This window comes from Opisthorchis viverrini (assembly GCF_000715545.1).
Source record: "Opisthorchis viverrini unplaced genomic scaffold opera_v5_3, whole genome shotgun sequence".
NCBI lineage: Eukaryota > Metazoa > Platyhelminthes > Trematoda > Opisthorchiida > Opisthorchiidae > Opisthorchis > Opisthorchis viverrini.
The window spans coordinates 1,901,460-1,923,794 of NW_008751659.1; the positions used below are offsets into that span (position 1 = coordinate 1,901,460).

The 22,335-nt window shown below is 41.5% G+C and overlaps 1 protein-coding gene across 1 annotated transcript in view; it reads left to right on the forward strand.

Annotated features, from left to right (window-relative positions):
• T265_00319 (hypothetical protein) overlaps nucleotides 1-17,674 on the forward strand; it is a gene marked incomplete at both ends in the record, with an annotated part of 53,756 nt that extends 36,082 nt beyond the window's left edge. Inside the window, 7 exons of the mRNA XM_009164064.1 lie at nucleotides 884-995; nucleotides 3,045-3,272; nucleotides 6,966-7,021; nucleotides 9,937-9,997; nucleotides 11,527-11,807; nucleotides 14,286-14,668; nucleotides 17,261-17,674. Of these exons, the coding sequence (XP_009162328.1) occupies nucleotides 884-995; nucleotides 3,045-3,272; nucleotides 6,966-7,021; nucleotides 9,937-9,997; nucleotides 11,527-11,807; nucleotides 14,286-14,668; nucleotides 17,261-17,469 (1,330 nt within the window). The remainder of the gene's footprint in view (nucleotides 1-883; nucleotides 996-3,044; nucleotides 3,273-6,965; nucleotides 7,022-9,936; nucleotides 9,998-11,526; nucleotides 11,808-14,285; nucleotides 14,669-17,260) is intronic.
• Nucleotides 17,675-22,335: the final 4,661 nt, after the last annotated feature.

Sequence of the window (22,335 nt, forward strand, 5' to 3'; positions counted from 1 at the left end):
GTTCGAGAATATGTGCATGGGAACTCTTTTATTTGATGACACCATGTGAAAATAGGTCTTGTAAAAGGAAATTTAATGAGAGAGCAATAATAGCGAAGTATCACACAAAGACGTATATGAGCTCAACAGTCCTCAGAGGTAACAGAACTAGCTAGTATAAAGTCCACGGTTTTGACCCAACCATGACTTTTGCTTGTTCTCAATGGTATCTTGGCTTCTTGTCTCATTTTTAACTGCTCAACAGGCGTGCACGATGAGCTACAAGACGAGAATAATTTTTTATGCATATTTGGCTGCCATAGTGTAACTAGCAATGGTTGATACACTAGACGCCTGCGCATCCTAGGGAAACCAGAATATGCTTGCACAGCCTAATATGGTGTCACGCGTGAACCGCTGACATCCGCGAACCGGCAAGAGACTGCCGAGACCCACATACAGGTCGATCCGTGAGTGATAATAATCTAATGGCCTAATGATGAGTGCCAGTATCTATTATCTTACACCCAGAGAGCTTTGAGTAGAATTTGAATACCATCCAGTGGAAGTTAGGACATGTTAATTGACAAAGAATGGCCTAATGCGTATCACACCACGACTGGAGCTCAGCGACGTATCGAAAATCAGTTTTGTTCACCACCAGGTCAAAGCTGAACCCAAACCATTCGCTAGCGGAGCCTACTTAAGACACGAAAAACGTTATTTCAAGGATAAATAACGGGAACCGAAGTGCAGCTTTTGGTCTTTCTACATTCCTTTGCTTTAGCATATTTTGAACCACTGGGTTTGAATCAGAAGCTAAAAACTTTGCAACTTAGTTTGAGTACGGAACTAACTTCGATTGCCGAATAATGATTAAGTCTCCCCAACGTGTCTTACGCAGAGACTCAAAGCGTGATGTTACTTTCTGTGAGCCTACAACATATGCGGTACAAAATGGATCCCCAGCGATGTTGGACCCGGACACCCTGCAGAGTTTGACCGAGAATCCCAAGGTAGGTCTCTTTATTCTTTCACCACACAGTAATGAATATTAAACTCGAAGAAAATTGCCTTCAGAATCACCTAACTACTGATAAAACTGCATCTTTTCTGTTATCGCGATTTCATCCAATAAGCGAATATAATGTTTGCAGTCAAACGTATAACCAGGGTAAAAACTTTTCAACCTCATTAAAAGTTACCAGTAATATGCATTTCACGCATTCCGTGAGAGATATGAGCTTGCAAAATCCCATCTGATAGTTGGCAGCTGAACCGTTTGCCCACACACTTAGAAAGTCTATATCGCCACCAACCCTTCAACCACAAAGTGGTCACGTGCTGGCTTCCCATCCGAAGGTAGTAAGAGTAAATTCAGGAAAAAGAAACAAGATTGTGTTCTGTAAGTGAGGCCTCGAGGCCAATCTGTGCCAAAATTCGGGAGGAACTCTACAGCTGTCTCTTTCTTATTGGAAATAATTTGCATTTTGCATCCCCCAACTACCGGTGTGACTCAAATCCGCGGCTTCCTGGCTAGTAGTTGAATATTAGACCGCTTGGCGGTGAGTGGCTTATTAGCAGTGTGATTAATTCTTTTAGGACAACGCGTCATTTCATTGAGACAATTAGACTCAATAACAGAGTGTGTAGACGCTTCAAGACTACCCTATGTATTATTTGTCAATTTTACTCCGATCTAAAAAAATCTGATAAACCAAGTGATGTGACCGAAAACAGTGGCACAATAAATGACCAAACTCTCCATCTTGGTTCAAATAATCTCTTAACAAGTGTACTAATGGAGATATTGTCGTAGTATTTAGGGAGTAATCTATTCAGTTGTATCCGCAACAATGGTGAAAGTGCGTTGGCGTCCTTGGGATGTATTCTTAAGGATTCTCTTGGTATTTCCTGTCTAAGAAGAAGATGGCTTGGTTTTCTGATAAGACTTTCAGTCCATGCGAACTGCACTCAGTATTTTTTTACCCATGTGATAAAAATAACGTTCACAACTAATCGCCTAACAAAATCCATAATTGGGGAGAGTTCTAACTGATTACTCCGATTATTTATGAATTTTCTTTGGGACGCATTTAATACGGGGTGATTATAATTTGAATTAAAACAAGCTGACGCATCCAGTAGAAAATATGAGGCTAACCAAAGTATTTGAATTCCAAGTGAGTCACGCACACTCAAAAAATGGCTGATTCAAACGAATGGCCTGATAAATGGACTATTTACGTACAGCATTTACCCCTTGTTAACTGCACCAGCGCCCAGGAACTCTGCTCATGATGGACTACAAATCTTACCTGGATACGAAATGACATGTAACGGTCCCCATTCATCTTCTTTTGCTGTCGTTTTTAATTCGATAATCACATATGACGAAAATAACGGTATACGTTCAGTATAAGTTCACTGCACGATGTTTGAAATGCCTGCGTCATGCTCTTCACTTAACGTTTTTTGTCTTTTTTGGATTGTATAAAAGACCTTGATAAATCGTGTTTCTTTTAAAAACACGACTTGTTGGTACTGTGAATGTTCAACCAGATGAGTGCTTTTGTCTACAAAAGGATGTATAAAGTGGGTCTTCCTATTCATCAGTTATCGTGATGTGCTAACCATGTCATCACTCATGTGAAGCAAGATTCATACCATTCTCCTTATTTTACGTTGGATATTGAAACTAGCTTGGGGATTAGAATGCAGTTACTTTGTCTATTCAAACGCGTACGTGATGGACAAGTCATACGTTATCTAGAAAATCCGGTCACAGTTCCAAGCCTTTATTCGGCAGTTATCAGGTGGGTAGCAATGACCACCATTTGTCAGTGCGTCCCCACACAGTCCAAAGTTGAACACAATCTCCAAACACATCATTTAGGCTTAGTCGCATCTGGCTTAGTACAGACGTTTTGTTTACGTAGAATTATGAAACCGAAACCATTTTAATCACTCGCTAAAGGTCAATTTCGCGTAATTAGTAATGATGATAATGAATAACCATTAATCAACAATAATGACTAAAATTCGCAACTATTTTTCACTTGCAGAAGGAAGATAAACAGCAGATCATCACTGAAACAACTGAAGCAACGCTGTCTCATCTGCTTGCGTTGGTCACCTCAACCGAAGCTCGCGTGGCTGAGTTGCGATCCAACTTTGAAAGTACCAAGTGTAGCCACAACTCTGAGGTGAAGCAACTGCGGGAGAAACTTAGTTTGTCCGAATCGCAAGTGGCTGAACTGAGGGCGATGATGAAATCTCTGGATCAAATTCAAGTACGCTTTCCTCTCTTCTATCTGGTAGGAGAATACTTTCAGATAAAACATTGGCATTTTGGGTTTAGAGATCAAGACGATGAATGGTCGTTGTTCATTACTGCACTATTTTTGTGCTTCCGAATATGGCGCGCAGTGGACAATAGTTCACGGAGTTTCAAACAGATTTTGATCTTAAAACAAAATTTGAATCAGTCTTTAGAGTGGGGTTTGACTTGCGTGGCTGATTTCCTCCGGCCACCCATTGAAGGAGAATAAGCCAATTTGCTGGGTGCCTGCGTCTGTAGCCGCACATATGCAGCAATAGTGGGAAGCTCTCTTACTCTTCAAAGCCGTTTTCATTCCAGCGGCGTAGGCCTCCGTTAGCCCCTAGATTCAAACGTACAGCATCTGCCTAAACAATGTCGGTCCAGGCTTTACTTGGACCACCTGAAAGAAAATGTCATTCTCGGAGCGGTGTCAAATTCCTTAGGCGTGGGACAAGAAATCGCGTAAACTCTTAAGTTCGGCTACACTGAATTAGCTGCTCCGGGCCAGGAACGACAAAGCATCAACGACGAACCCTCTATTGGGCTACGGGCTTCCGGCATACTCCAGAGATATCTCCCAAATATCAACGTTAAAATATCTTCATCTCAAAATGTTTGAGATGCTCACTGACCAGATTTTCAAAGCGTAAATCAAGACAGGTACAACAGCAGACTGATAGGTTCAAATCCCTTTTGTCATAATGCAGTCACTAGACTAAGGATCGCACAGCGCGTGCTGTCCAAATAGATCTAGACTTTATCCCGGAAAAATGGCTGAGCCAAAGCATTTGAACTCCCAAGCTTCTGGTGATATTGTAAATTGTCTGTCAGAGTTGATCGCTGATGAATAAAAATCGAATTTTTCTGAGGTACTGATCTCGTGACCGATAGAGGAAACCCATTTGTAGATTCTATGTAATGCATACTTTAGCTGCGGAAAAGAAGGTTTTCCGCGATGGTCAATACATTGCATCCGACCTCCGCGCTGAAATTCAGTCCTTCTGTCGAAGTAGTATGGCTGATAGGAAACTACTGCTGTCTTCGTGAATTCCACCTACTGCAGATGATCATTGTGTGTTGAAGTCGTCGAGTAGTAGAGGACTACCTTAAATTTTTTTTCTGAAATGGTCTCATGCAGAAATGGTCGTCCATCGAGATGGTTGGCGAAGGTATGATACGATAAGGTGATACGAAAAGCTGACATGGTATTTGCTAACATTTTTCGGCCGAGTTGTGAGCTGACTCCCAAAATTTGCTGTTACAAGAGTATCCCGTTTCTGCTCCTTCGAAGGAATGGGAAATCTGGAGCACAGGCTTCCTTAGATTCCACCAGGATATAGTCAGCTCGCTAAGCAGCATGGCCATCTTTTGGGCAACGCAATAACTGAGGCTCTTTGGGATTTGGAAAGCACGATTTGCTGTTACGCAACCAGACAAGGCCGGTTAATTTGACAAGCCTATCATTATCTTGATGGCGGTGTAGTTCCACTAAATACCAGTTGGAAGCACTCCGGATGGGTGCAAAGGGCAGCATACTGATTTCCCATGGCACCCAACCTCGGTTACGCCGAGGAATTAGGTACAGAGTGTGAACTCGAGACTAATGAGTCAATATAAATTTCAACCCTACTATCGCTGCTGTGACCGGTTCACTGAAGTGTGATCTTTTAGTCAAGAGTTCCATTTGCTTCATGAGTGAAAATAATATAGAAAAACTTTAGGCAAAACTAGTAAAAAAACTAATTAAACATAGTTTATTGCACCGCTTTACAGTATTTTGCTGAGCCAGTGGCTGCTCTGTAAACTGAGATTGTGAACGAAGGCTTCATATTTGAACCAGTCACCCAGGAACCTCTATAAATGTCAAAAATATAGGAATCAATAATGGGCATCCTGTCCGACATCAATGAACCCACAAGCTCTATAGCTGCGCAGACGTCCTTGCACAAGCTTTCCGCATTTCGTTTCCGCTCTTAGTGTAAAGGACGGAAACCCAAAATTTTCGTGAAAACCCTGGGAAATTATCCAGCAATTATGAAGACATCTCTCTTTTGAGTAAAAAGCCTAATTTCAACATCTGATAAACTTAGCAGGAATATCAGAGGTGATGGAAGTAACGGAAAACAGAGTAAAAAAACTGAGTTTACGCAAATTGTCTCAGTCACTTGGTTAGTGACTTTTCAGCCGGAGCAAAGGAGTTAGCAAGACCCAACAAAGTGATCATAAATACTAACTTATGAAAGGTCTTAATTATCCAATAACCCTCTATGACTAACAATTATTAGGGGAACGGCTATGTGAATTAGGAATTCCAGCGTCTTGCTGAGGTGAGACGTCGCTTTCCTCATAAAAAGAAAACGGTAGCCAAAACTATATTTATACCACATATATGCATACGTACATACATAAATAAAGTTAGTTAAAGGAAAGAATTCAAGGACAATAGAAGTTGAACGGCAATTCTTTATATTAACACTGTTCTCAGAACTGTCGATGTGACTTATTACACATGGCTCGGTACTGACGATTCACTACTGTAATATATATTTACACCGTGGTTCTATACTGTGGCTACAGGTGTGGTTAGTTCTCATAGGAAAGTACATTCAATTCAACTTGCAATTATGTACAGACCTCACGGAAAACCTTCTTCTGCCTCAGTTTTGTACTGCTATGGATGCGGCGATTAAGCACTGACCGTGGACGCGAAAGGAGTTTTTATCAATTAGATGCACACTTAACTATGCGAACTACTAAGTGACCTATTTGTTACTTAACAAGCTACTTGAGCTCCGACCAACAGGGAATAACAATTTCGGACATGCAGACGGTCAGGTGGTGTTACTGTGGATCTGACCACATTGAATAAAAATCACATGGTTTTTATCGATGTTCTCAACTAGGAGTGATACATTTACTCAATATCAGTATAATAAGAACGTGCAGTTAAATTTCTCGGAGGAGTCGTTGGAACGAGAAGGGATGTCTCAATACCGACTTCAGCATACAGTCTATTGCCAACCGAACAGATCCCATGCTAAACATTACAATTAAGCACATGAATTTTGTATAGAATTTGATGCCAGGTTGCCCCGTAAATAAACAGCTATTGTATGCTGACGTCCTTCCAGCTTCTCATGCGTTCCGACTTCATATCATGCATATAAACAGAAGTCAATGATAAGGATCACCGTTCACAAACTTTCAAAGCACAAGGGTAGTCATTTATTGTGCTTATTGATAGAAAATCAAGCACAGGGACCGTACTAAGAACCAGAGGTATGTGACGTTCCCTAGGATAGGTTACTTATCTATACGAGCTACGAATAAGCACTTTGTTGTGCATAACGAATGCCAGCTCTTGAAACAATAACTGCTCAGGCACTGGTATTCTTATGATTTCTGGTGGATTATAAGTATCTCTAATGATTGTAGGTAGTGGAACACGTATGCATATCTCTATATACATATTTACTTTCATATGTATTGTGGACTGACATCAGCATGGTCCTATGAACTTTTGTTTCGCGCAACCACCCGGTCCACTTGAAACAATAATATCTGGAGTAGGACTTTTATTAGGTAATCGCTTCTGTCTAATTTCATCGCGATGAAGTTATTGAGTGCATTACCAATTTAATGTAGTCTTCTTGTCTTTGTTCAGATACATGAAAAAACTTTGGAAGAAAGGAAAGCTGAAAGAAAGTCAGTGCATGTCCAGTAAGCATACCGTTTCTGGGACCTATGTTTCTGTATAGTTGTGATGCATTTACGCTAGTCATAAAAGGCAACCAGATGAGCATGTCCGGCTGGATGCGCCGTGTGCATCTTCATCAAAGAACAAAGCCAGAAACGAAGGCGCACATATGGATGAACTGTTCCCTTAATTCAAGCCTCAGTGCTGTCTCCTGATACCAAGTTATCTATTTCTGTGCTGTTGTTGAGTTTAGCCTGACGCTAACTCTTTCAGGTTTTGAAGAAAACTTCAAATAACCAAGCTATAAACAATTAACTGGACGATCGGATTAAAGAATAATAAAAAATTTCGTTTCCATGATAGTTATTCTGCCAGCTGAGCTATCACTAACTCACTAACTAACTTGTCCCATTTATCTAGAACTCTTCTACATAACTACTATAGGCCAGGAGTCTTTGCATCCAGAGAAAAGACCAATAGCATGCTACAGCTCACGACTACCGCTTTGCGCCCGCTTCTCAAACCCTGCTCCCCTGGTTTTATCACGACGTTTAATTTACGAATTCTGAAGCATATCGTCTCACAATCTACCGTTGGGCTAACTCTTGACATTTTATTGATAGTCATTTGCCGCTTTTCCGAAACTAGAATACAAGATACACGTAGGGCACATGGGGCTTTAGATCATTTCGTTATCTAGAGGCTACTGTCTACAAAACACAATTCTGCATCTACTGGAGTGTTTTACGCAAGAGATGGTTTCTACACCCAAGCTAAGGCATCTTTACTCGATCGGACCCTCATGAGTGACCTCTTTTGAGATGTCTCTTGTCAGCCTGTATATGAAATCGAAAAAGCATAACTATTATCTGTTATTCATCTGTTTTTACTGCGTACGTATTAACTAGCTCCGGTTCTGATCCAGCGTGGGAGGCTATGACTAGCCACTCTTCCATCCAGCACGTGGATTTCATATACTGTCCTAGACACCCGCAATCTCAGTGCACAATTGCGTTGGCCCATTTCATAAAAGGCATGACTTGGGACTTTGTTGTCACTTTGGCTTGAGACTTCATGACAACGGCAATTGCACTGAGCATCAACTGTTCCTAAGTAGTAATAGATTTAGACAAGGCAACCTCTGTTATGCATCGGGGCGCCTGGGCATCCACGGGACCAGATTGATCACATTGTCGTTAGCAATCTGTGGCGAGGTTTTGCTCTTGCTTGTCGATATTTCTGGACCACTCACAGCGATTCATGTTATGCTATCCATCGGTATATATTTTCGGTAAATCTTGGCAGAAATCTAAGCACCAAGCTCCTTATTTGGCCGTCTAAAACTCTGAAATTTATGGTTTAAAATTTTTTATCAAAATCACCTGTTTCAACAGCTGTAATCTCAGGAGGCGTCAATGGCGCGAGGAACAAAGTAATCACCGCCTTTCTTGGTTGGGGTTATATGATGTTTCTGAAACCTGAATAAACAGCACGGGATTTCAGAACGGTCACTGTCGATCCCCGATGCGAGGCTTCGTATGTTTTCTAACGTTAAGTATAATTCAGACAGAAGACCCGTATGGCCTCAGCTCAGGTGTATCCTGAGTGTGGATATATAAACTTGATAGGAACACAGGACCTTTGAAATGGCAACAGGTAGGGAAGCTTGTAAAGTTATGAAACTTCTTAACCCGATGCAGTAAGCGGGACCGTGTTTGCAAAACGGCAATGAGGAAAGTCCTTCTCTATGAATGTTCGGCCTAAAGACCTCGAAGTTGTCCAGGTGTTGAAACATCGACGTCTTCGTAGAATATCCACCGCTGATTGACTGAAGTAGGCACTCGATGAAGCAGGCAGTAAGTAAGCAGTTGATAATGACCCCGATCCACTCAAGCAGCAATCACTGATTATCGGATTTACGTAGTTGGGAAATGCACTACGTACTTTTGAAGCTCTACAGATTGTGAAAACTAGCTGTCTATAATGGCCAAACTGTCTGGACAACCATTTTTGTCGTTATATACTAAGTTCATTTTGGGTGAAGCTCGCAAAATAAGTTCAGTCAACCTCTATGAGAACACCTTGTTCCGAAATGACGCTCAGATGTCTTTATTTTGCTGGTTTCGGAAAAGTATATGTACCTTGACTGTCCATTATAAGCCCTCGTTCGCCTTTCACTAGGGCACTATTCTTCCGTGGTTGTACGGTGTTTAAGCGCCAGTCTCCACTGCTAGTCTATTGCTGTCCACGATAATAATTACGGCATGTTTTTTATACGAGACGCCAGACACGTGCCTTAGAAGTCATGATAATTACATAAATTTTTATGAATAAAATATTCTTCTTTTAGACGAATAAGTCCCCCATTATCTATTGTTGTAGTTGGGCCTCTAAGTTTTACCCTAAATTTATCGTGGTCTCTATCCTCTCCCAATGTGAAGAAATCCTGGTAGATTGAGCCGGATTGACTAACATACCTTTTTCCAAGTCATTATTTCAGAATAAACAACTAGCTTTGCTTGCAGATCCTCTGACCAGTTACCCCGGACCGAATGACATAGTCTTTATCTGTCAGTTTTGAAGATGCTGGTTTATTTCCTCACTGGAATTCGTGAGATGCTTACTATCAATGATTTCCAAAGTGAATGAGATAGATACAAAATACTACCAGCACTACTTACCCACGTCTACCAGATGACATTTATTAAAATCCACGTCTATCAGAAATCCAGAAGCCCCTGTTGCTACTACATAGGAAGTTATTTATTACGTAATGACTACCATCTGAATATAGTATATACATAAATATAATATATAGTATCTGAATCAGGCTGTATGTAGTACAGGATGTTTCGTTAAGCAGTGCATTGCACTTTGAATTACAACCATCTTTCACAGTTGGAGGATGAATAAACCTTATTACATAATTTATTTCCAGGTATGAAGGTGAAAATGGCGTTCAACCTGGTCCCCACTGCCTGAATCTACTGACGCCCAACGTGAGTCCCTCTGATGCGTAGTCTGACAAAATACATGCTACACAAATTATTTCATTTTCCCTCAAAGTTCACACTATTTTGATTCAACCAGCTGATCGGTGCTTTTTGACAGGAAAATTCGCCGCTTTAAGTGAATGGTGTAGCCCTAATGAGATGCAAAGCTGAAGGTCCAATGTAAAACCTAGCTTGGAATTTTCTGCATCACCATCTTCTTAAAGAAGCAAACTTGCAAAATCATTAGTAAAGCGCTGAGGAACACCGTTTTAAGTACTGTTAACTGACGCCACGCTCATACCTTCATGTTGACTCTATCTACGGCTCATTTCCACAGCACAGCCACAGTCATCCTAGCAAATGTATCAATATACCACCGGTGCCTTTTGTAGACAGCTTGCATCCAGTTAGGTCTCAATGACACATTGAAAATTGTATTCGCTGATCCGTGCTAACATTATGCATTACCAGGTGAACCACTCTAGTGAAATATCAAGATAAGTTACAAATCAGTTTGCCAGCTAGGTCATGGAATTTCGGGGACTACGACTATCTGATAAGCCCCAGGAAAAATGAAACCAGAAGTGAGATATCATAGCATTTTGAGGAAACATATGTGTAGTTGGTTTTGTCAAGGTGAACCATTTGTTTCGACAGTGACTGGCAACTGAGTAAATATGAGTCAGCTGAGCCAGATGTGAGTGTTGCGTTATTTATCGAACCAAGAGAGTTGGATTGTCGGTCGATTTTACAGATCCATGGAACTTAACATATTGCTGAGACCCTGATTCTAACGGACAGAGAAATTCGCAAAAGCGGTCATTAAAAGAGTAGAGACTGTGTTATCACAACACGATACGAGAGTCGATTGCAGATTAGGAGCTAAGGTAGGCTAGTCGCAGCTTCTTGACGTGGTATCCTTAGAGATGTAGCTCAAACAACCGAACGTCGATTTTCCCAAGCGTGAATCAGGAGCGGTCCTTTTATATCTTAGTCTGTTTTGGGCACTTGTTAGATAGGTGGAAATGCGGTAGACGCTGTGATTCTTGTTCTAGTTTCTTTTGTGACTCGTCCAAGTCTTTGGAACAAATTCTCACAGTTATTGAATCAAGTGACCTGATCACACGGTCTCACACAAGTGGGCTGTTAGCACTGGCACCAAAGGAAAGGTCTGGTCATATTGTTACAATTCATCCAACTTAACCTTCGAGAGCTGCTGGTTTTTTTGCTTTTAATCTGTGACGGTGCAAGTCTCAGCCGGAATTCTGTGGCATCGAATTATAAAAGCCTAACAACGTCAGTAGGCCTTATACATCTGGGCAGTTTTATACATTTTTGATTGTCAACTTAAGTGATACCCTTGGTCACTAACTTAAAGTAGGGTTCGGAAAGGATTGTGATAATGGCATTTGATACAAAAATTGTGATGTCTCAGAACAACTGATTTAGCTCATCCGGTATGTAATTCTATGCAGTATGTAGGACTGGGCGAATTCAACCTCATGTTTTCGCATTTAAACTATTTACTTTGACAGGATATTCCAGCTCTCGTCAGTGAGATTCGTCGAGCAGCAATAACCAACAGAGAACTCTCAGCATTACAGCAACGCGTCATGGATTTACAGGCTGATCGAGATTGGTTGGCTGGGGAGAACGAGCGACTCATTGCAAAATTGGAGAAGAAAGCGAGAGTATCTCAAAACAGTAGTCAGACGTTTGCATATTCTAACTGGCCCACAGTACCTCCGCCATACCCAACTACCAGTGTACTTTCAAGCTATCCAGTGGTTGCTCCATTCAGTCTTCCTGGCCCGACGTGAGTCTCCTAACTACACACATTTTCCCCAGAACACCGTAATATAGACTAAATCAAACCGTAAAGATTTTAATAGCTATACCCAATGAGCTAATTCTGACCGTAACTGCCGTCTTCACGCCTCCTTAGGGCGAGATGACCTGTGTAGCATTATTGTATCTTCAAGATGCTATGTGAAACAATTCACTGAAGGATCTCATTCGGATTAAATATCAAATTTTCGTCACTTACGGTATTTCTTCTTAATTGCATATAAATTACTACCCTTTAAATAGTCTTTATTCTTCTCTTCAGTTTCGCTTTTCCAGTACTACCTTTTTGTCTGATATCCGATCACGCTGTGGCCTAGGGCGCACGATGCAAAAGAGCTCCGGTGGAATGATTTCAGCCTCGATAGTTCACATCATTAGTTCCGTAATATCTCCTTCAATTTTAGGTAACAACATCAAACCGTCAGTGCCTTGGACAAGTGGTCTTTACTGATCCTTTTAGACTACCTGAATTGACCGAATTACAATCACAACTAAAAAGGTGGCCATATTTTGGGGAATAACATTACTGCTTTGGTGGAATGTTACACATCCCAAATAAATTAGCCGGGAATATTGTAGCCGTAGCCCTCTAGATCCTCTCATGTTGATGGAAATCGGAACCTTGGTTTCAGTGAACCACAGCAATCATGGATCTCTTAATCAACTTGAGGAAACATTGTCATGAATTTATGATTCTAAAAGCAACAACTCCAGTCGGATGGGTTGTACTTCCGCTTACTATCTATATTAAGCAACTACATTTGATCTCTCCATGATTGTGAGCTTCAGATGAATGTCGATTCAAACAACCCTATCAAATAAGTAAATGTCATGTGGCTGTCCGCCTGTAACCCCCACACCGGTAGGTCGACAGTGAAATATTGGGAGAATGTTGTTATCGGGTAGGTTTGTCTCACGTTTTCAAATCGTCCCACCAAGAACACCGTTTTGTCTGACTACAGTGCATGGGGTTAAGAATAACTGTTCTAACAATAATTATGAGGAAGAAGTTTGTCCAATAGTGTTTAGCCATTGTTCTGGCAATATCACTAGATGATTAGTTTAGTTGTTTCAATTTTCTAGAGAACGCCGTTATTCACACGTAGCATCGTATCCTGTTCACCCATCTTGATGAAGCTTTTGTATTAAAAGCGAAAAGTTGTCCAGCAATAAATTTGTGGGTTCTTTCCCAAACTCCATCGGAAAGTGCCTACTTTCAGGTTTAAAATACTCGCAATATTGCTGGAAGGAAATTTCGCTGAACTTTACTCGAATGATTCACTAAATGGCGAGCAACAACAACTGTTTGCGAACGCAGATTCGATTTCGAGGTGAAGTTCAGGAAACAAATACAGTTATCACCATACATCTAAAGATTAGGAATACAGTGTTACATCAACCATCAGCACGTAGACGCACCTACATAAACAGGGTCAGTTGCGTCAGTGGATTAGTGTTTCCTCCCTGTCAGTCGCGAAGCTTTAACTGGTAGTTTGTGACAAATTTACTCAAGTTCTCAGATATAACTATGCCCCTACTGCATTTGTACCTAACAGTCGTAGTAGTTTGTTTCTGGATGTCCTCAACGGATGAGGGGAGTGGAACGTGCGGAAGCCTGCTAAAACCCAATTCGACCGACAGACGACAGCATCACGTTGTTCGTCGATATGGTATTGGCGTTCAATCTAATGCGGTCATATCAAGGCTGGCTAGTGACTACCAAAATGATTCCAACAATTTGGTCGGTAATCTCATTTCTTCTGGCCTCACTTCAATTTTACGGGCGCATCAGCAGTAGCATATTTTGCTGCGCGCTACCTGTTTGCTTCACCACAGCAGTGCGCGAGCCCAAGTAGCCCTGCAAGTGTTGGCAAGCTCGTTCATGTTGGACGTCGGTTGACCACTAGCATGCAAAGTCCATTCCTTTACAAACAGATACCGTAAAGAAGTTGTCGTGATCATGTTGTTATTCGAATGAATGCTAAGTTGCAAAATGAAATACTTGTAATACCGTAAATAAATGAATCATGATATGGTAGTCCTGTCAAAGAACGAATATCTCAAACACAGATGCTTCATTTCAGTATCGTTTTTTTTTCTTAGATAAATTCACGGTGTAGAACTATACATTTGCACGCAACGAAATCCGCTGATGTTTGAGTGTTCATGCTAGTCTCAGTGTGCTTCACTCCTGCGTTGGGTGTGAAGTTTGTGGTATGACGTGACGATTGCCCTTTTCACCAGACTTTGGTATGTGTGTGTGTGTATGTGTTTGGCTGAAAGCTTACGCTTGGTTTTTAAAACTGTTCAATTTGGATGCTTCTAGCTAACGTGTTTGTGGGACTGGTGACCATCATTGATGGTTACGAGTAATGATGGGATCTTCATTGTATACGCAAAAAGCACAACTATCAGTTCAGAATTTTTTCTCCCTTACATCCAATAGTTACCCCGTACAGTGTAGTGCGGTTCCACATTGCAACCAGCATACAGGCGTACTACCAACATGTATCATACACGGTCAGTATTCAGCTGAAACAAAAGCTCCAGGAAGAAAACCATCCGAACTTCAACCCGAGACAACAGACAGCAGTAGCTATCCAATCAGTCAAGCAAACAATCGCCCTCTGACAAATGTACACAACTCCAGTTGGTCCCTAGACCAAGAAGAGCCCGTGGTAGAAAGGACTAGCTCTAAAGGGAGATTTCAAGTTGGCTACGAAAATCCGACCCGAAATCAGAACGGGAATGATGAAACATATGGTGGAATTTTGAAGCAACTCCTCCCAGAAGTTGATCGCAGTATTGCAAGGCACTTGGAGCTTGGAGGTATGCTTGCCTTGTTGAGTTCATACACCATTTTATATTCCTAACATATGCGCTGAGAAGCACATTTCAAAGTACTTACTGGTGATGAGCCGTTTTGCAAGGATTTTAAAATCTACTTCCGGTCCCAGCGAATGTACAATCATTTGCAAACTAATTCGGTTTTTCCGGAGACTCACCTGGAACCCAGCTGAATCGCTCGTTTGTGATGTTTCCAAGCAACTGAATGTGCTGCCTGGAAACATCACAAACGAGAGATTCAGCTGCGTTCCAGGTGAGTTTCTCGAGAAACCTAATTAGTTTGCAAATGAGTGTATGTTCGCTGAATTCGTGCAATTTGGTTTCAAGTAGAACATAAGGTTGACGGAAGCCCGAGGACTGCGCCTACTTGATGAACCCCAAGAAGGGCGGAACCGGTCGAGGGCTGTCGTCGAATTTTCAGCAACCTTATGAGTAGTGCATTACAAGTATAATTCCGGTATTTTTCAACTTGATACCACATCATATTGGAGATGTATGTCTTTCCAGGTTCTAATCGGTCTAAGAAACGTACAAAATAAAACATCTCATTGCCCTGTTGGGGTGTGACTCAATGAGAAGACACGAAAGCAAATGAAAAACTGCAAAATTTACGCACTCAATATAAGGTGGCATTTTTCTGCTATAAAAAATCCGCCAACCGTTGATTATTACTTTGCGTGTGCAAATACTGCGTTTATATGCACATTTTGATCTTTATTTTTATTTCAATCCCCGGTCCTTTCTACTGGTTTTTCTATAGTGCGTTCACAGGATAAAAAAACCAAAAATATCGCGTAATTCAATAGTTTTTATGCAATGTGTTGCATCACCAAATAGTGAATCCCACATTGGTCTGGTAGATCTATTCTGCGCCGCGTGGCAGACAATCTTCAAAATGAGAACATGGTTTAAATGGTGCCGCCTATCCCATCCGAAATGTCTTATTGCTTCTTACACAGCGGTGTGTTGGCTGCAGAGACTGAAACGTAAACCAAAGATAAGCATGGTTTTAGTGTTTAGCCCTCAGACTAACCTGTCTTTCAAGGAAGGCTAACCAACAGGTGGATTGTTGGCTTATTTGTGTATACGTTCACTTTTACTCAATCTTTTGTCATTCTGTTGCAACTGAAGTGTACTTAGATGAGAATTCCTATGGTCAACCGGCCGGTCTTGATTTGCGCAGAATTGGCGAACCTACCGTTTACCACCATTGAAAATACTCACTTTATCCACACTACCCTTGTAAACACAAAATAAACCCCTTTGGTATACAGTGTATTACATGAACAGTGCTCCAAAAGCCATGTGATGAAGAGTTTCATCAAATTAAGAAAGAGATCCAGCTGTTGGCTGCAAAACAAATCGAGCACCACGGTATTCAACAATTTTTCATCTATCGTCTGCGAGTACGCGGCAAATATTGTTTTCTTGTACTGATCTATAGCCTTGGTAAATTTAATCGTCACAATACGAATGCTGGCCAAACAAAGGTGCGAAACCCCTATATCAGGCCAGTGACAAAATTGTGAAAGCCAAAAACAGACACGAAGAATGCGGGCTGCGTTTTGGTCAGTAAAACCTTGCTCAACTCTGGCTGTGCCCGGATGCAATTATTCCAACGTACCATAAGAAAAACAATGGTCTGCAGAATAACCGCCGGCGATAAGCACATTTTCATTTTAATTGCTCTTCAGGTTTAAGTCAGATTTTTGTCGAATTATCCAACCCTGAATTGTCGCTCATGACCTCACGCCCCAGAATAATATGGCTACTTACAACCATTTTCGTGAACTCACAAGTTTCACAATATGCAAGCTGTTCGCTTAATTTAAGGAGTACGGTTACCAAGTGATGTTTGACCGCTGAAGATTTACAGTCAAACGCCTCCATAACATATCTTCGTTCTTCGGTGTTGCAGTTTACCAAAAAAATAGAATGTTCACAGTAACGGATAGTTCCGTCCCCGACTACATGCTAGTCTAGGAATCAGTGTCACATAAAAGGCTAAAAATGGAACATTGAGCAAAACGTCCCCACTAATGTAAATTTTATCAATTTCCTCTGCACTGTAAACAGTTTCATTGTAAGTACTCTGTTTTTGGGGCCAAAACTGGGTCTCCAAGTTGATTTGTCTTAACGGTACGGATATATCTTTGCCACACATCAACGTCACCACTTGCCACTAGTATTGGTAACCTGACGGAATCAAAGTCATCTTCAATTGACATGACGCAAAATTCATGCAACATATTATTTCAGGTTAGGTTGGAGAAAAATTATGGTTTCCATTGGTTTTTGTTGGAAACAGATGGTAAAAAAGGAATGTTAGTTCACACGTCTATTCTCATTGCACAAAGTGAGGAATGATGTGACCACCATAGTTGAACAGTGTACCTTTACAAAGGATGAAAATTCAGCCAAAGCTGCCTAGTAGGTAGCACGTAATAGCCAGACTAAAAATCCCGTTGGAACAAGATAACCTCTTGTCCATATCAAGTAAGCCGGTGAACATATCTCATGAGAATTAAAAAGCTCCCTTTTCCGTTTTATATTGCTTCATTTTTTTCTTTACAGAAGTAACGAGACTGAAGGAAGTTGGACGGGTTGCGGCCTTTCCTGATGCTGGGCTAAGTCGAACACTACAAAGACGAACCGCCACTATGTTGCTGTGTGATGCCGAGAAAAAGTTAAAAATGTTGGAAAAACGCTGCGGATCCAAATTTCGACCAAATATTGATTCCAGTGATTACCTTGATTTCTTGAAAATGAAGTATTTTGTATAGTAATCAGGGTACAATATTCCAGGGTACATATCTTCCAGCAATTTCTGTGATATAATTCCTGGTATCCCCGGAACCATCTGGTTTGCCACGACCACCATGGCCCGAAAGCTTTCACACTCCGCTCATTTCTGTAAAAAATATTATTCCAAAACGTTTCACTAATTTGGAATAAAATGCCAAATAAATCTGTTTTGTTTCAGGGCTGGTAAAAAAATTGTTTCGGTTCAGCGCCCCCCCCCCCACCCAAAAAAAGGTTTCGATCAGGTAACTCAAGTATTGGTAACATGGTGCGCAAATTTGATGCATATGAATATCTTCTCAGTCTCATGTCTGTACGAACAACAGGTTATCTGAAGTCGTATTCCCGGAATATTAAACTCAATTTCAATCAATAACAGGTCATGGTCATAAAGAGTGTCAGCAGTTAATAATGGCGTTTACCTTTCACATGATAACAGCGATAAGCAGTTTGCAAGAAGAGAAGTGTGGGTGAATTCTGACAAATCCTCATAGCCCGAGAATAAAGGGACAGACTGCTAATAAGACTTACCAGTACACCTTGTTCCGGTCAAAGACCGGAATATGCTCAGATTTTTCCTTCGAAGTATCCAAATCTTGCAGCCATACAACGCCGCAGCCCCTACTGCAGTCTGATATACAAGCCGTCTGAGACCCAGTGAGATGCCTCTTTACATCACAGATGATGCTAACTGGCAAAGGTGAATCTTCTCTTCAAAACTTTGCATTCCCTTTAACTGTCACATTACTGTCAGAGCTAATACACATTCAGAGTTACGTGTGAAATTTCACAACTTCCAGAACCGCTCCCTTAATTCTCAGAGACGTACGTTCTGCAGCATGGTTTTGCGCTTTGCTGGCACAAAACAATCCCAGAGGACTGGATGATCTTGGTCAGTATTTTTGGTAGTTTGCGAATCACCCAATTTTACGAAACCGAGAGCAGTGTCGTCTGCTTATCCTTAGTTGTCCGTTCTCGCTCAGGAGAACTTGAACACGGGGTTTTGAAGCCCTTTTGACGTTTTCCATATTACATCATCAATGATGAAACTGAACGAAACCGGGGGAAATGGGCATCTTTGTCGGATATCATTGCTCTTTGGAAAGCCTTTGGAGAGCCCCCTATAAACTTTCATGTGTCCACAGATATGTGGATACCAGAAGTGCATACTATTCATGAGCTTTTGGAGCACAAGTGTGTTGAGAAAAACCAACCGGCTGACAGAGCTGAAGGCACTCCTGAAATCAAGGGACACAAAGATTGTTGGGCGGACATATTCATGCTGTTGCTGACACTCTTGATGGTATGTGTGTGTGGTGAACCTGATTAATGCACTATTCATTGCTCTATCCGTTATTCTATCGCTTTAATGTTTCAAGTGCTGTACGCACGCATCAGTTAGAATAAGCACGTGCTACTTGTTACGCCGTGCTGAATTCTGAATTTCTAATTCGTTTGGTAATACCGACTTGCGTGCTGAACTCCATTACTACATTTTGGCGCCGTGGGTAGGATTCGAAACTGCGCGGAGAGACCCCATTGGATTTCCAGTTTAATGCCTTAACCACTTGGCTGCCACACAACCCCTTCCCCTTCAAATTTCCCCTTGCTGTCCTTCACTTTCATCTTTGTGCCCTTTCTTAGAAAGAAGAAGACTAACCAACGCACTCTGTTAACAATGGGTCAAACTAATCCCTCTGTAGTTGCTATATTTTACGTGAACAAACTTTCCGTCACCACTATCGACTCAACTCAGGTTGTTCAGACGGTCTCTTTCGTTCAGACAGAAGGCCAGGTTGGCACCAACTGAGGAGTTCACTTCCATCCTCAAATAGAGACAATGGGAGTTTGTAAGCATCGGTAGCTAGGTGACGCCTGAGGGGAAAAAGGCATTCGAGTTCATTATGGAGAATTCTGTCACCTGCCGGGAAGCTGATTAAGCAATTACAGGGAGCTGACTAGCTTATTGTTGAAAGCATTCAACTGAGTGATTCAGGTGCTCTTCTTTAGAGATAAGAGAGGTGTGTTTATCAGTGAATTACCACCCACCAGAGGCTTTTTTGGTCTGCTGCGTGTATCACCTGGAGCAGTTGCTAGAAGTAAAAATCTGAGAGGACGCTATCTCACAACCATTCACCTTTGTTAACCAAATTTCTGCGCATCCCATGAACAGGTGAGCAGAGGACAGCCGTTTTAGAAACAGTAACATTTAGCTCAAAACGTAATGCTCCTTACGTGAAGGTTGCTAGTGTACACTGTACTCCCGCAAAGAACCATGCAATTAAAGCATGGTCGTCAACAAAAAGCCACCAATTGCTACCTTATGTGTTTTCATCTTGTTCACAAAATCCCTTTGGCTTTTCCCACTTCGCACGCCACCAGTGAGATTTTGGAGACATAAATTGCCCTATAAGACCAACAACAGCTCTGATCCTCTTTAGAGCCGAATAATTTGAGACCAGGGGAGAAATCTTCTAGATATGAAACTCGTTTGTTGCATCCAACATTTTCTCGCAAGTTTATTTAACACCCTGTGTACCTCTGCCAGGTCCTGAACTAAGTCCGTTGTTGAGTGCAACGCCACTATCGACTGCGATGCTTTTTCTCGAGACGATCGTAATGAACATTTAGCAAAGAGTATTCGACAGAGTTTGGTCAGTTGTTTTCTCTTTGCATGACTGAAAGCGACCAAATGGTTGGTTGATCGATAGACGAGCCTTTTGTATTACTAATTGGAATTCATAGCAACACCGTACTTGAAGCAGTGCAGAAACCCTAGCGTAGCATGAAAGCAACTCAGTCCCTGGCATCCATATCACACATAGGTTGGTGAAGAGGTGCATCGTAAACTCCCTCAGAGGGGAATGTACCTAGGTGAGACTATCTTGAGCACAGAGTCTCTCTGAGAAGGCCTCCATAATGGTATCCACTAAACACAGGAAACATGGATCAATTAAGGATGCTCAAGTTCTCGGACTTTAGAACAACACTGAATATCATTTGGTTTTTTGTTAAAAAATTAAGCAAAAACTATTTCCGGGTGCTGCATTATTACAGTTATCAGTGTGAATTTTGAGTAAGATGAGCCTTTGGTACGCGATTTGGTGAGTTTTTTTCCGAATATTAAACCAACCGTGTGTGTAGCCAAACAGGACATTCTCAATCTCTTTGCTGGATGAAAGTCATACGCAGGACTTACAGCTCAATTTGCCTACACTATCACCACAGAAAAAAATGTAGCAATATACCGAAACTAAAAAGTTATTGAAGGGTAGAGTAACTACGAAACCACGACGATTGTGACCAGTAGAAAGGAAAACCTCATGAAGCGCCGCTGGTCATGTTTAGATATCGGACATGCTTGTGCGGGATATTCAATATGTGGCCCAAATAATGGCTTGTAGAGGAGTAGAAGCAATGTGGTTAAGCCCAGCGACGCTTTTAGGGAGCCCACGCGCATTTGTGCTGGACTTCAGTGCAGCAGCAGCTCAGTTGTTTTTGTTTCCGGTGCAATAATAAGAGTTGAGATCTTACTTCTACTAATGGTCTGGCATTTTGTCCTATTTGACTGTGACTTTCGTCCCGTCAGCCTGCTTATGAGATCATAAGGGCAATCCGAAATCTTCGTTCCCCGAAAGCAATCAGATACCTCCAATATACCTGAGGTATTTTGTATAAAACAACCGTCCCTATACACCAGAAAAAGTAATGGTCCAGTTATCTGACTCTGCAGAGTCCCGTCTTTGGTTGGTCTGAATGCTGGATCAGCCCGGTCTATCTCCGTTTCCAATCAAACCCCGGTATCTTGATTCCTTCTATTAAATCTTTAGCAACCAACTAGGTTATCGTCTTGTTTTTTTTCTGACTTCAAGCCCTATCATGTAGCTCACGGAGTTGGCCGACAGCCAACAACTGGTTTGCCAGTAGCTCTCAAAACTGAAAGAATTATCATGTTTGCGAAGAGATTTCCTTCCTCTACATTTTTATTCCCGAGGCCGTAACCAAACGATGGCAGCTGATTAGTAATTCTTTTTACCACCAGCAGCTGAGCACATCTTATGTTTAAAAAAGCCCAAAAACCTTGTTGATCACGGTGAACGCATGTTTCAAAGTAAGTTGAAATAAAAGACATCTGCACCATATAATAAACAGAATGCCGTACGTGACAGACAGACAAATTCTTCATACCTGAGCGGAAACGTCCTTGTTTTGAATGGTGCAAGTAAATACTTGCTATTCGTGTTTGCACGGACCATCATGTGACATTTATTAGAGGAAGCGAGCCGTTTTCCGGTGGTGCGTCTTAAGGAACATCCGGAAAGGTAAGTTAACAAAACCTGTTGAGGAGCTAACGAAGGGTACTTCAGACATCTACCGTTCCACGTGCAGAAGATTGCCAGCCTGGACAAATAAGAGAATGATTTGATTTAGAAACGCAGTTCAGGGACTGTGATGAACATGACTGATACTCTATTCGTTGCTCTATTCATTATTCTCTTGTTTTAATATTCTATATGCTGTACATATTCGCCAATTAGAATACCTACGTGCTGGTTGTTACGCTTCGCTGAATTCTGGATTTCTAGTTCATCTGGTTATACCGATATACGTACGAAACTTAATTCTCACATTTTGGCGTCGCGATTGGAACGATTCATCATCCCTGCCGAAATGGAACCATTAGATGTTAATTCAACTGCGCATGACGTAGAGGATTATTTGGAACAGTTCGACATATGATGCCTCACAAAATCCGATTTGGGTGATAAGAAACTCACCGCATATTTCCTACATTTTGTTGGCAAGGCGGCGTACACTCTGATCAAAAATTTAGTATATCCTGAGTC